Raw genomic sequence first — 13,362 nt, 5'->3', positions numbered from 1 at the left:
TAATATAGATTAGAATCAGGCACAACTACTCTGAGTATTTATATGTATGTGTGTGTGTGTCTACCTCAGAACTTTTTGCTGTCCTCCTGATGTCCCCTACAGGCCTACAGTGACTGCAGGACTAATGTCTTATACCCAGTCTCTCCAGCTTTATGTGCACCACTGCATTGGGCTGGCCCTTACCAAGGACACAGTGTGAGGGAAAGACATCAAAAGAATACCTACTCCTGATTAAAGGTATTTATGTAGATTTGTGATGCAACAGAATGAGAATTTCATTGTGTTGCATTACATGAACCCAGTTACAGTGGGACCTGATATAGCTGGGTACCAGATACCATACACCTTGTCGATCACCACAGAAATACATTAAAAAGGTGAATGTCAATGGAGAGGATACAAGAATAAGAGTTCTCTGAGGGATCTCTGTTATTACTGCACAGTCCATACTAATCCTCTCTAATGTGGCTCATGGTTTAAAAGTCACAATTTGGCCCTAAAGCAGGACTGAATGAGTAGAATCATGCTCTGAAAATGTCTTTAAATTTTGTAACTCCATCCCTCTTTGGAGATAAGCAAATATGATTGGGATCCTATAATTCCAAAGTGGTTTCCAGATTTTGTAAATAAACCACCCCACAGAAATATACAAACAGGTCTGGGCACTACATTTTTGGTTTACTCTCAGTCCATCCCTGCTTACATCTTTTTAATATTCCTCCACTCATTTCCTGGTGTTACACACTTTGTGCCTTTTTCTCTCATGATCTGTCAACCTGTTCAGAGCCGTTATATTTTCCAAGCACAAAGAACAAAACAGTCTAGATTACTTCTATTTCAGATTCAGGCAAACACCACACATGGGGCCTGATCCTGCAAACATTTGCTGTCGGGTGTGATACTTGATATGCTGAATGGCTTTACTGTAGTCAGGAGTCCATGAAGTCAACAGAACTGCTCATGATAGGCACTATTATGCCCAGCAGCAGTGTTTATACATTTGGGTACAAAGATCAAACAAATATGAAGAGTGTTTTCTTTATTTTGTAATAATCTCTCTCTTGAATCTTGTTGCAGCTTTGCTGTCAAGCACAGAGGCAGATTTCTATATTTCAGGTTGTAATACATAGAAAATAGAATCATAGCAGCATAAACCACAGAAACTAATAGATTGCAGTAGAGATAGTGTGTCATTTTAACAGTAGATTCAATACTTGAGGAAAAAGTGTATTCCTAAAATATATTCTTAGGGCCAACTCCTGTCAAATGCTGAGATCCTGTTGAAGTCCATGAGATCTCTCATTCTAAATGGCATATTCATTTTGTGTATGCTGAGTAATGGAATATAGTTATTAAAAATACTAACAATATATTGGGCAGGAATAATTTTAAATAATTACAATCATGATACTATGCATCTTTGAGGCAATTATTTTGTACATAATCTTTTTTTAAAATTGCATTTCAGACTAAGTTTGGCATTTTCAGGTAAAACTCAGATATGAACATGACTTTCTTGGTTTTGCTTCCTGGACTGAATGACTGAAGCTATCGTTTCGAATGAATAATGTACAATAACACACAGTATAAGGAAGAGTTATTATAAAGTCTTACAGCTGTGAGAGCTCCTTCAGGTCCTTAAATAGATATGGAGGAAGTGATTCAATCTTGTTGCTAGCCAAGTCTCTGTGGAAACAATGGCAGATATAATATAATTAGTTGTTAGTGGTTTCTTTTCATTATGTCAAGAAGCATTAATTATGTAAAGAGGTTGATAACTTTGAGTCCCTTTGTCAACTCAAATTATAGGTTGTTATATAGGTTATCAGAAACCTGGAAAATAAAAGAATGATGTTAAAGCAAAAGGTGAACGATAGAGACCTCAGACTATAGGAGACCATATAATACTCACAGGTCTTATTATTTTTTACTTCACTTTTTCTTTGATTTTAATTATCTTTTCATTTTCTCTTCTTTGGTGCTGCTTCTTCTCTCCAGTTCCCCACCTCCTCCCCAATCGATTCATTTATGGTCTTGGACAGAAATATCAAAGGATTTTTCCTGCCTAAACTAACCAAATAATCTAATTCCTCAGTTAATAGGTTAAGACCATTTCAATTATATTTACAGGGAATATTTAGTCAGTTTCCACTTTAATTCCTTACTTATAGTAGTTAATTGATTTGGAATAAAATTCTTCTCCATTGTGCAATTAAAATGGATTTTTAAAAAATGTCCTTATGGATACATTATCTGTTACATCTAGTTTTTAATAATAATATTTAGCACTTAATAATGTAGTGATAACAAAGATTAAAAATATGCCCATCCTGGGCAATAGGATTTGCATGCTTTGACATAATTTAAAAAATGCAACATTTAAAAAAATCCCAGCAGTTTCCACAAATCATTAAATTAACTGACGAGCAATATATCAAATCAAACTCTTCATGTCAATGGAGAGGCATCCAGTTACATGAGTAGAGAATTTGCCCCCTGACCTTTATCTATGACATGAGACAATCGTCTACCAATGTGACCAGTGTAGAATCAGTGCTGTAGACAGGCCCCTCCCCTGACTGACAAGAGTCAGGTAGATAGGATGCAACCAGATATTTTGAGGGTTGTCTTAGCACTATCTTCTCCATAATGTTAAGCCAAAATGGAAGATTAGATACTGGCCAGTAGTTGGTCAGACAGTTTGCATCAAATGAGAAACCCAAATCTGGGATGCGCCCACACGGTACAGATTCTTCTTTGTCAGCTGCTTTCCTGTTCACTGGTGGAAAAAATGCTTGGGGGCCCTGATTACATTACTGGCTTAACCTTATGCAGCTGTGCTATTGCTGGCATATGGGTGCTAGTATACATATCCTCTGTGACATGCCTTGTCCTTATTCAGGAAACACACTGCTCCTGTGGGCAGACTATGCTGAATGACTGTGGAGTTTGATGCTGTCTCTAAAGCTTGTTATATGAAAGCAGAATTACTGACAAATACATCTTCACAATTTAAATGATCTAAATTATTCAGCTGTTCTTTGATTTAAAAAAATCAACTTACAGTTCATCTAACTTCTGGAGAGAGGAAAAGCTGTTTTCATTTAAGGAGCTGATTTTGTTTCTTCTCATCACCCTGAAAGGATAAAAACAAACTTATGCTTCCTCAAATGTGTTTGTTTTCTGAGAAGACCATGATACATAATCAAGTAATTGATTACATTCTATATAATTTTTCACATTCTGAATTTAATTTACATCTTGTTTTAAACAATGTTTCATATCTTACTTAATTGCTCAGTACATTAAAGATATGCCAAGTTATTAAAAGTTCATACATTTTAATATTCTATGAACAATAATATTCTATACTGTGAATGTATAAGCATATATAATATATATATATATAATGTTATATGCTCTTTCAGTTGCATTTGCATCTACCGACAACTAAGTTATTCAGAAATGTCAAATATCTTGATATTCTGTATGCCATGTGACAGTATGATGGCATTAATTATTGATTATTTGAAAATTCATGACATTTTTGAGCATGTGAATGAAGCACATGTTTTATGCAAAAAGTGTGAAAGTCCAAATCCAAAATTTGATATTTCTGAGAAATTCAACCATCAAGGACGGGAGCCTACATTCTTTGTTCACCCAAAACCTCCCAATACACAAGGAATAATCAGGGGAGAGCCATGTAGGAAAGAGACAGCTGAGAGAAAGAAGTGAAGAGGAGATGAGAAAGTGACAACAATAGCAGTCCAGAGGCTCATCAACAGCACCAGAAGGGAGTGAAGGGGAATTGTGAAGATGATTGCAATGGCTCTGAGGAAGCTTTGGGGAAATTCTACAATGTCTCGGATCAGCAACCTGACCGAATGATATTATCCTTGAATCTGGTCAGTTCATGTGGTATAATTTTTTTTCTTTTACGTTTAGTTTCTAAATCTTGGTATTTGATACTATCAGTCAAACTCACTTAAATGGAGTTATGCTGCATTCATTGGTGGTGAATGTTACCATATGTCCATAGAATAGTTCTACTTTGTTGTGTATAATTAAAATTTAGCATTTTGATAATCTCCATCAGTTCTAAGCACCAACCAATATTTTGGAAACTTGATGTCGCCCATTGTGCATAATGTAACAGATGTTCACCGTAAACACTGCTCATTCGGGCTGCATAGAATGTGCTATTACTTACAGAACAGTCAGAGTGCTGCAGGAGATGAAAGTGACGTTTCTTAAATTATGTATATGATTGCCTTCAAAGTCCCTACGAGATAAAACCAAAACATTCTATCACTGAAAAAAGTTAACTTCAATCAGATAGTTACCTTGAAGTAATTATTTATTAAAGAGAAACCTCAGCAGAACCTAAGGACTGCACAAAGCATAATAATACTTGGATGTTTCATTTTTCAGCACGCCCCAAACTGCTTTAGGTGATAGCAGTGTCATTAACTCAGGTGGGTGAAAATCTGAATCCTGAATTCAGGTACTAGAGAGACTAACTCTTTTTGTTTTCAAAATCTGAGAGTCAAATTATGACTGCCCTAATGGCAGTGATCGAGTGGTCTCGAGGGGTGGGGAGGGGGTGGGGGGAGAACCCAGGGAGCCCCTTGTCTCCAGTGCTTCCAGCAGGATACAACTATAATTTAGCTGCCTGCTCACCATGACTGCAATATTCTCCTATCAGAATTCAACACACCTCAGGAAGTCAGTCTAGTTAGGCTGGAATGAAATGGGGATTGTCTATTCTGTAGCATCATTCCCTTCCCTCGTATTACCTTCGTAAAAAGTGTCATAGAATGACACTGATTTAAAGAAGACAAAAAGGTGTTGGGTTTTTTTTGGGGGGGGGAAGTAATGACTTACAGCCAATGTAATCTGGGCATGTGTTGGCAAAGAGGTTTATCAGGCAAACGCGCAAGAGAATTATTCATCAGCACTCTGGAAAAAGAAAAACAGTATCGCTAGCAATTGATGTCAAAACAATGCCCCAGCCCCTTTTACAGTTTTGTTTCTTCTCAGTACAAAACAGGCAGAATTTATTCATTTTTCATATTGTTAGAGATAGTAAAATGATTAAAAAACACTTCAGTGTATTTCATTATGAGCACTAGTGTGATCCTATTGTCTCTTGAATTACTAAATGATTGACTTGGGAAAGGGAAATCATAGAATCATAGAATATCAGGGTTGGAAGGGACCTCAGGAGGTCATCTAGTCCAACTCCCTGCTCAAAGCAGGACCAGTCCCCAATTAAATCATCCCCGCCAGGGCTTTGTCAAGCCTGACCTTAAAAACTTCTAAGGAAGGAGATTCTACCACCTCCCTAAGTAACGCATTCCAGTGTTTCACCACCCTCCTAGTGAAAAAGTTTTTCCTAATATCCAACCTAAACCTCCCCCACTGCAACTTGAGACCATTACTCCTTGTCCTGTCCTCTTCTACCACTGAGAATAGTCTAGAACCATCCTCTCTGGATCTGAATCTCTGGATTCATCCAGCCCATACTTCTTTAACTTGCTGACAAGAATACTGTGGGAGACCGTGTCAAAAGCTTTGCTAAAGTCAAGAAACAATACATCCACTGCTTTCCCTTCATCCACAGAACCAGTAATCTCATCATTCTCAATCAGCAATCTCTGGAACCACCTCTCAGGTAGTTGAAAGCAGCTATCAAATCCCCCCTCATTCTTCTCTTCTGCAGACTAAACAATCCCAGTTCCCTCAGCCTCTCCTCATAAGTCATGTGTTCCAGACCCCTAATCATTTTTGTTGTCCTTCGTTGGACTCTCTCCAATTTATCCACATCCTTCTTGTAGTGTGGGGCCCAAAACTGGACACAGTACTCCAGGTGAGGCCTCACCAATGTCGAATAGAGGGGGACGATCACGTCCCTCAATCTGCTTGCTATGCTCCTACTTATACATCCCAAAATGCCATTGGCCTTCTTGGCAACAAGGGCACACTGCTGACTCATATCCAGCTTCTCGTCCACTGTCACCCCTAGGTCCTTTTCCGCAGAACTGCTGCCTAGCCATTTGGTCCCTAGTCTGTAGCTGTGCATTAGGTTCTTCCATCCTAAGTGCAGGACCCTGCACTTATCCTTATTGAACCTCATCAGATTTCTTTTGGCCTAATCCTCCAATTTGTCTAGGTCCCTCTGTATCCTATCCCTGCCCTCCAGCGTATCTACCACTCCTCCCAGTTTAGTATCATCCGCAAATTTTCTGAGAGTGCAATCCACACCATCCTCCAGATCATTTATGAAGATATTGAACAAAACTGGCCCCAGGACCGACCCCTGGGGCACTCCACTTGACACCGGCTGCCAACTAGACATGGAGCCATTGATCACTACCCGTTGAGCCCGACAATCTAGCCAACTTTCTACCCACCTTATAGTGCATTCATCCAGCCCATACTTCTTTAACTTGCTGACAAGAATACTGTGGGAGACCGTGTCAAAAGCTTTGCTAAAGTCAAGAAACAATACATCCACTGCTTCATCCACAGAACCAGTAATCTCATCATAGAAGGAGATTAGATTAGTCAGGCATGACCTTCCCTTGGTGAATCCATGCTGACTGTTCCTCATCACTTTCCTCTCATGTAAGCGCTTCAGGATTGATTCTTTGAGGACCTGCTCCAGGATTTTTCCAGGGACTGAGGTGAGGCTGACTGGCCTGTAGTTCCCAGGATCCTCCTTCTTCCCTTTTTTAAAGATTGGCACTACATTAGCCTTTTTCCAGTCATCCGAGACTTCCCCCGTTCGCCACGAGTTTTCAAAGATAACGGCCAATGGCTCTGCAATCACAGCCGCCAATTCCTTTAGCAGTCTCGGATGCAACTCGTCCGGTCCCATGGACTTGTGCACGTTCAGCTTTTCTAAATAGTCCCTAACCACCTCTTTCTCCACAGAGGGCTGGCCATCTATTCCCCATGTTGTGATGCCCAGCGCAGCAGTCTGGGAGCTGACCTTGTTCGTGAAGACAGAGGCAAAAAAAGCATTGAGTACATTAGCTTTTTCCACATCCTCTGTCACTAGGTTGCCTCCCTCATTCATTAAGGGGCCCACACTTTCCTTGGCTTTCTTCTTGTTGCCAACATACCTGAAGAAACCCTTCTTGTTACTCTTGACATCTCTTGCTAGCTGCAGCTCCACGTGCGATTTGGCCCTCCTGATTTCATTCCTACATACCTGAGCAATATTTTTATACTCTTCCCTGGTCATATGTCCAACCTTCCACTTCTTGTAAGTTTCTTTTTTATGTTTAAGATCCACTAGGATTTCACCGTTAAGCCAAGCTGGTCGCCTGCCATATTTACTATTCTTTCGACACATCGGGATGGTTTGTCCCTGTAACCTCAACAGGGATTCCTTGAAATACAGCCAGCTCTCCTGGACTCCTTTCCCCTTCATGTTAGTCCCCTAGGGGATCCTGGCCATCCGTTCCCTGAGGGAGTCGAAGTCTGCTTTCCTGAAGTCCAGGGTCCGTATCCTGCTGCTTACCTTTCTTCCCTGTGTCAGGAAAATCTTCTGCAGACGTTGGGGCAGATTCATTGGTACACACTGGCTGCCTTGCATCACTGGAGCAGAACAAGTACCTGAAGCGTATGTATGAATCTGGCCCCATTTATCTTTTTGAAATTAAACCTAGAACTTGATCATTTTCCCATTGAATCAATGGGAGCAGGGCTGGGTCCTTGTTTATATTCAGAAGCATTTGACATTTGCATAGATACATAGTATGATTACTACCTAATTGGCCATAGTCTTTTCTCACATTGGTTTCAGTTGAGTTGCTTTGGATTTACACTGGTGGCCTTTTAAAATCTGTGTCAGGACAGAATAGAGAGGATGGAGGTGAAAAGACCCAGGCACTTCCCTAAAAACTGTTAGATTCCCAGTTATAAGATAAAGGAGGAGAATGCTACTAAATATTTTATTGTGATGGATATAAAGTAGCCTAAACTAGAACTAAAATATCACAAAACACTATGTACTGGAAAACATTATCAAATGATTTAAATGTGTGGGAAGATATTGAACAAAAGAAGGTTGGTAAAGATGTATAAGCATTTAATCAAATAAAGCTAGGTTTTACTAAGGAAACATTTTTTTCTTACTGTAAGTTTCCACAGAGTATGTGAATATCCAAGGATATTGAAGTCACTGAGTCCAATAAACTTGGAAAAAGATACAATTTACTGAAAACCATAGTTTCCATGAAACAACTATATGCAATGTAAAGCTATTGAGAAGTTGATATCACTGTTCCCCTCCAAAATGGATTCAAGCAAATCTCTCTCTCTCTCTCCTTCCTCTCGCTTCATAGTTTGTCAGTACCCATGTGTTTATTGGGTCCCAAATTATCCAACTGATAGTTTGGGATATGATATATGACTGACTTTATAAGGCTGCTCCCGCTCATGTAAGTGCCTCACTATGCTGACTTAATAACACCACCTCCACGTGCGCGGTGGAGAGTCACAGTTCATGTATTTCAGAGTAGCAGCAGTGCAATGAAGTGAGCTGTAGCTCACGAAAGCTTATGCTCAAATAAATTTGTTAATCTCTAAGGTGCCACAAGTACTCCTTTTCTTTTTACAGTTGATGTAGTAAGTCTGACACAGTGAGAGTGTACTCTGTGTTACTTACATCAACTGTTAATGGTCTCCAGCAGCTGTCCCTCAATGTCCCACACACACCATTCTGGTCACCGTTGTGAACTCCGTTGCCCAGGGGTCAGGTAGACAGGAAGCCCTCCTTCTCCTTTAAAGCCCCACAAATTTTTGAAATTCCCTTTCCTTGTTGCCCAGCTTGCCAATTACACCTAGCAGCCCTCTATTGCAGAGCATAACTTCCCAGCTGACCATGAGCCCTGTGCTTGCAATGCTCATGACAATAGTGGAGAGTTGTGCAGGCACCATGCTTCTGTCACCGAGGAGGGATGCATGGGTTTGTGGGATTATGAAAAGAAGGTGTGAAAATTATGGGATGCAGATGAAATTATGGAATGGAGAACCCGGTATCATGCAAAGTTGACTCCGTGCTCCCAGTAATCCCTGTCTGACTTTTTCAGACCCATCAGGCATTGCAAAAACTTCCCAAAGACCCTGTACTCCATGGTGGCAACTTGCACAGTGGGATACCTACTCATGGTGCACTGCACTCTGCATCGATACAAGCACTCCTGGTAAGGACGCACACTGCTGACACAAGGAGCCAAATGTGCACACACACAAGTGATGTAATAACTGCGGCAGCAGTATGCTGACGTAATTTAGGTCAACACAAATTTGTAGTGTAGACATGGCCAAATGTAGAGAATCATGTGCATCCTGATTGGTTTCTTATGTGCCTTTTGAAAAGCAAGGACATAGAGCTCACTTCTAGTCCTTTTGAGTTTAGCGGACTAATACAGGACTCATGTACTTTAGCATACAAAAAGACTGAAAAAGCTAGGTTTTGGAGAGGAGTGGGGCTCAGTTCCCGCAAAATAAGCTCCTCTACTGGAGAGAGTTGACAATACAGCTTTACAAACAAATCTTATAAACACACATTAGTTTTTAATCTATTCTCTTTCTTAAGTATTGCATTTAATCCATATTTCAATACCTACAGGAGAATAAGTGAGTTGAGTCCATGAAATGTTAGTGGAGAGATCTGGTTGATCTTGTTATTTTCAATTATCCTGTAAATCAGAACAAAGTGTATATCAGACTGATACATTACTGGGTCTGAATCTGAACAGACATTAGAAAAGATAATGTACCCTGAAGTGGCATTATTCAAATACCCATTTGAACTACGTAAGAATATTGAATTAGCATACTGTGATATATTGAGGTAGAGTACTGAAGCTTCACCAAATGACATGGGAACTCCTTTTCCAATGCAGTTCACATGATTATTTGAAAGATTTTTTTAAACTTAAAAATAAGAGCAAGTTTCTTGTCAACTTTTAAAACAAGGTCATCAGAACTTTAACACCATACAGAGAATTTCTTCAAAGTATCAGTACATCAAAACATCCCTGAGACAATCCTGCAATTGAACATGCACAGTAAAAGTTTGTCAGTTATTCTTCATCAATCAGACAGATATGTAATTAATGCCCTTAAATCTCAATGTTATTTTTTTCAAATCCCACGGTCAGAAGAAGCAGTAATATTGTCAGGATTTCATATTATGAATGTCATTTCCTCTGTGGGATGTGAAGCACCATATACAGGCAAAGGACTGTCCAAGAAATTCCATTCTGAAGTGCTCCATTTCTGTCACTTTGGAGTATCTGATTTATTTTATGTATTATTTTGTGTTAAGCAGTTACTTATTTATAACTGTGCATACTACTGAAAAATAAGCTACAACAGAGCCATGGAAGTTCTAGGGCTCAATTCTGCTTCCAAAGTCACTGGGAGTTTTTATGTACTGGGAGTAGAAGGATTCCCTTAATTATCATGCTGTATACAAAGAAATGTTACATAGATAAAAAAAGATACAAATATTTCTTTGTGTTGCCTTAACTATTTCTTGAGAAAATCTATCCAAAACTAAGAACTGTACGTACAGCCACTCAAGCTTATGCAGATCTTCAAAGACACCAGGCTTTAAAAAGGTTATCTTGTTGTGACTCAGATACCTGAAACAAGATCAATTAAGATAAAAAACAATAGACTCTCTAATCAATGTTAGAGGAGTGAAGAAGAATTTTAAGATTTTCTTTTATTATTCCTAACAGTATTATTAAATTACATCCTCAAGAGATTCCATTGTTAACAATAAAAACATTTATCCTTGTGTGACTGTGATCACATATTGACCCTTTGTCTCTTTCAGGATGCTAGTGTTTGCCATGGTAGCAGCCTGGCATTCGGATTAAAGATATGGCTGCATGGACAACAGTGAAACTAAGTCCAGTTAGAGCTTTTTGGCAATGATCATCTAGAACATTTTCATCATCTTTTCTATTAGAAAACACAGTAGGCTCTAACTACCTTCCTTGCATCAGAAGCATTTAGGGCCTGCTTCAGCTCCCACTGAAATGAATGGCAAAACTCCAATTGACTAAAATGGGAGCAAGTTCACAGGTCGTAGGTCATTAGGCATAGGTTTTAGATACTGGAATAACTGAAAAATACTGAAAAATAAAGAGTGGGACTGCAAATTGTCTGAAGTAGTAGTAATAATAAACGATCATAAAAAATTAGGGTGAAAAATACAAAGAATAAGGGTAATAACAGCTTTGGAATTTACCTTTTAAGTGATTTCAGTACATGGATTTATTTTTTTGTACAATCTCACTCATTGGCCAAAACTATTTTTAAATTGGAAAAGAGTCATCTTTTGTAAAATCTGCTGCACAATAAGAAGCAAGAGTCCTTTCCTTATGTAATTGCTTCTCTACAGAAAAATAAGAGTTTTCAATTATCTCAAATTAAACATGGCAGCCCTACTGTTTTCATTCCTGGCTCATAATTCCATAATGACTCATTCCAGGATAGCGGGCATTTAAACAGCAAATTTTGGAGATAGGGACAAAGTACAAGATCCATGAAATATTTTAAGAGTACTTTCCTGCCAAATAACCTTGCTACCATTTGTCCAAATCCTCTGAAGTTTTTAGTGAGAATAAGCGCTGAGTGAATTGAAGTTCAGAATTTGGGCCATTTTGGAATTATCTAAGGTCCACAATAACCGAGAGAGAAATGTATAGCTGTTTTCAAAAGTTCCCCCATTACACATTGCTTCAGCATTGCAGTGGTAATACTTACAGTTTTGTCAGGTTGTATAATCCTTTGAAAGCATGTGCCGATACAGTTCTGATTTTATTATTCTGAAGATACCTAAGAAGATATAATAATGACAACAATTCATTCTGTAAAAATGCAAATGCAAAAAGATCCCCAAACTTATCAACTAAATTTCAAACTAAGTACATATATTATTTAAAAGGATGCTGTCAAGGTGGCTAGGCCTTAAAATTAAACTCTCACGGCAGTTATTTCACATGGCTGATCTTATCTTAAAGATTTCAAAAAGTGTATTTAAATTAAAAAATAACACCTTGCTGCAGTGATAATTCAAAATCAGCCAAAACAAACACCTGACTTGCTTTGCATTCATTGTAAATGAACCAGTGCATTCATGCTGCCTCCTGATTTCATCCCTAATCCTGGAATCTGATCTGTGTAAGGAGGAGACATTTATGCTTGTGCAGAGTCCTACTTTGTCAACAGGCATGCATGGGTGCAGGATCTGCCTCTGCAGATAAGACTACAGAACTGTTATAATGGAGTGCATGCAGTGATTTGTTTATATTGATGTATATAGACAGTTTTGGGGTTGATGTCATTCTAATAAGGCCTGCAGCAAAGGTTAGTTACAACACTTTGCTGGAATTTCTATTTATAATATGGGTCAATTGTCAAAGGGTTGCATTTTCGGTAATTTAATCAAAATGTATTTATGAAACTTGCTGATTGTTGCTAACAAAGTATTATGCATACTTCCCCACCCCGCTTTTTGCTCCATCTCCTTTGCAATTAATGAATTGAGGCAGAGGTGAAAGTAAGCCAGTACACCCCAGTACAGTGTACTGGTAAGAGCTAGTGCGCCGTACCGGGACCGGCTTTCCCAGATGGCAATTTAAAGCCCTGGGGTAGCAGTGGCAGGGCTGCAGCGGGGATTTAAAGGGCCCCGGAGCTCCAGCCGCCACTAGCGTCCTGGCCCTTTAAATCCCCGCCGGAGCCCTGCTACCAAGGGGAGCGGTGGCGGGGCTCCGGAGGGGATTTAAAGGGCCGGGGTGGGGTAGCGGCTGCCGGAGCCCCAAGCCCTTTAAATCCCTGCCTGAGCCCTGCTTCCCGAGCCCTGGGGTAGCAGTGGTGGGGCTCTGGCAGGGATTTAAAGGGCCCCAGAGCTCCAGCCACCGCTACCGCTCCGGCCCTTTAAATCCCTGCCTGAGCCCTGCTGCCCAAGTCCCGGGGTAGTGGTGGCAGTCGGGAGCCCCCAGGGCTCCTCAGTGATTTAAAGGGCCTGGGGCTCCACTGCAGTAGCGGCAGCTCGAGCCCTGGGCCTTTTAAATTTCCCCCGAGCCCTGGGGCTCCCAGCCACCTCTGCAGCTGATAGCTCGGAGGTGATTTAAAGGGCCCCGGGCTCCCAGCTGCCACATCTGCAGCTGGAGCCCCGGGCCCTTTAAATCAATATTTAAAGGGCCCGGGGCTTTAAGGCCCTGCCTCTTCTGGTTGAGGACATGCCTCCTGCTCAGGACTCTGGCGTACTGGTAAGTCCTCTAACTTACTTTCATCCCTGAATTGAGTTTCAAAATATTACATACG

At 40.1% G+C, this 13,362-nt stretch overlaps 1 protein-coding gene across 6 annotated transcripts in view; it reads right to left on the bottom strand.

Moving 5' to 3' along the window:
* RXFP1 (relaxin family peptide receptor 1) overlaps positions 1–13,362 on the bottom strand; it is a 90,612-nt gene that overhangs the window by 15,255 nt on the left and 61,995 nt on the right. For 4 of the 6 annotated variants that reach the window (XM_048847526.2, XM_048847523.2, XM_048847525.2 and 1 more), the window contains 7 exons: positions 11,800–11,871; positions 10,596–10,667; positions 9,645–9,716; positions 4,888–4,962; positions 4,214–4,285; positions 3,065–3,136; positions 1,615–1,686 (listed from right to left, as the gene is read on the bottom strand). In XM_048847526.2, coding sequence (XP_048703483.1) covers positions 1,615–1,686; positions 3,065–3,136; positions 4,214–4,285; positions 4,888–4,962; positions 9,645–9,716; positions 10,596–10,667; positions 11,800–11,871 — 507 coding nt within the window. The remainder of the gene's footprint in view (positions 1–1,614; positions 1,687–3,064; positions 3,137–4,213; positions 4,286–4,887; positions 4,963–9,644; positions 9,717–10,595; positions 10,668–11,799; positions 11,872–13,362) is intronic. The other 2 variants (XM_075127769.1, XM_075127770.1) reach the window with 2 other exon arrangements.

Source organism: Caretta caretta, chromosome 4, assembly GCF_965140235.1.
Source record: "Caretta caretta isolate rCarCar2 chromosome 4, rCarCar1.hap1, whole genome shotgun sequence".
NCBI lineage: Eukaryota > Metazoa > Chordata > Testudines > Cheloniidae > Caretta > Caretta caretta.
The sequence above is the reverse complement of the archived record's forward strand: the minus strand, read 5'-3'. Positions and strand labels throughout refer to the sequence as shown.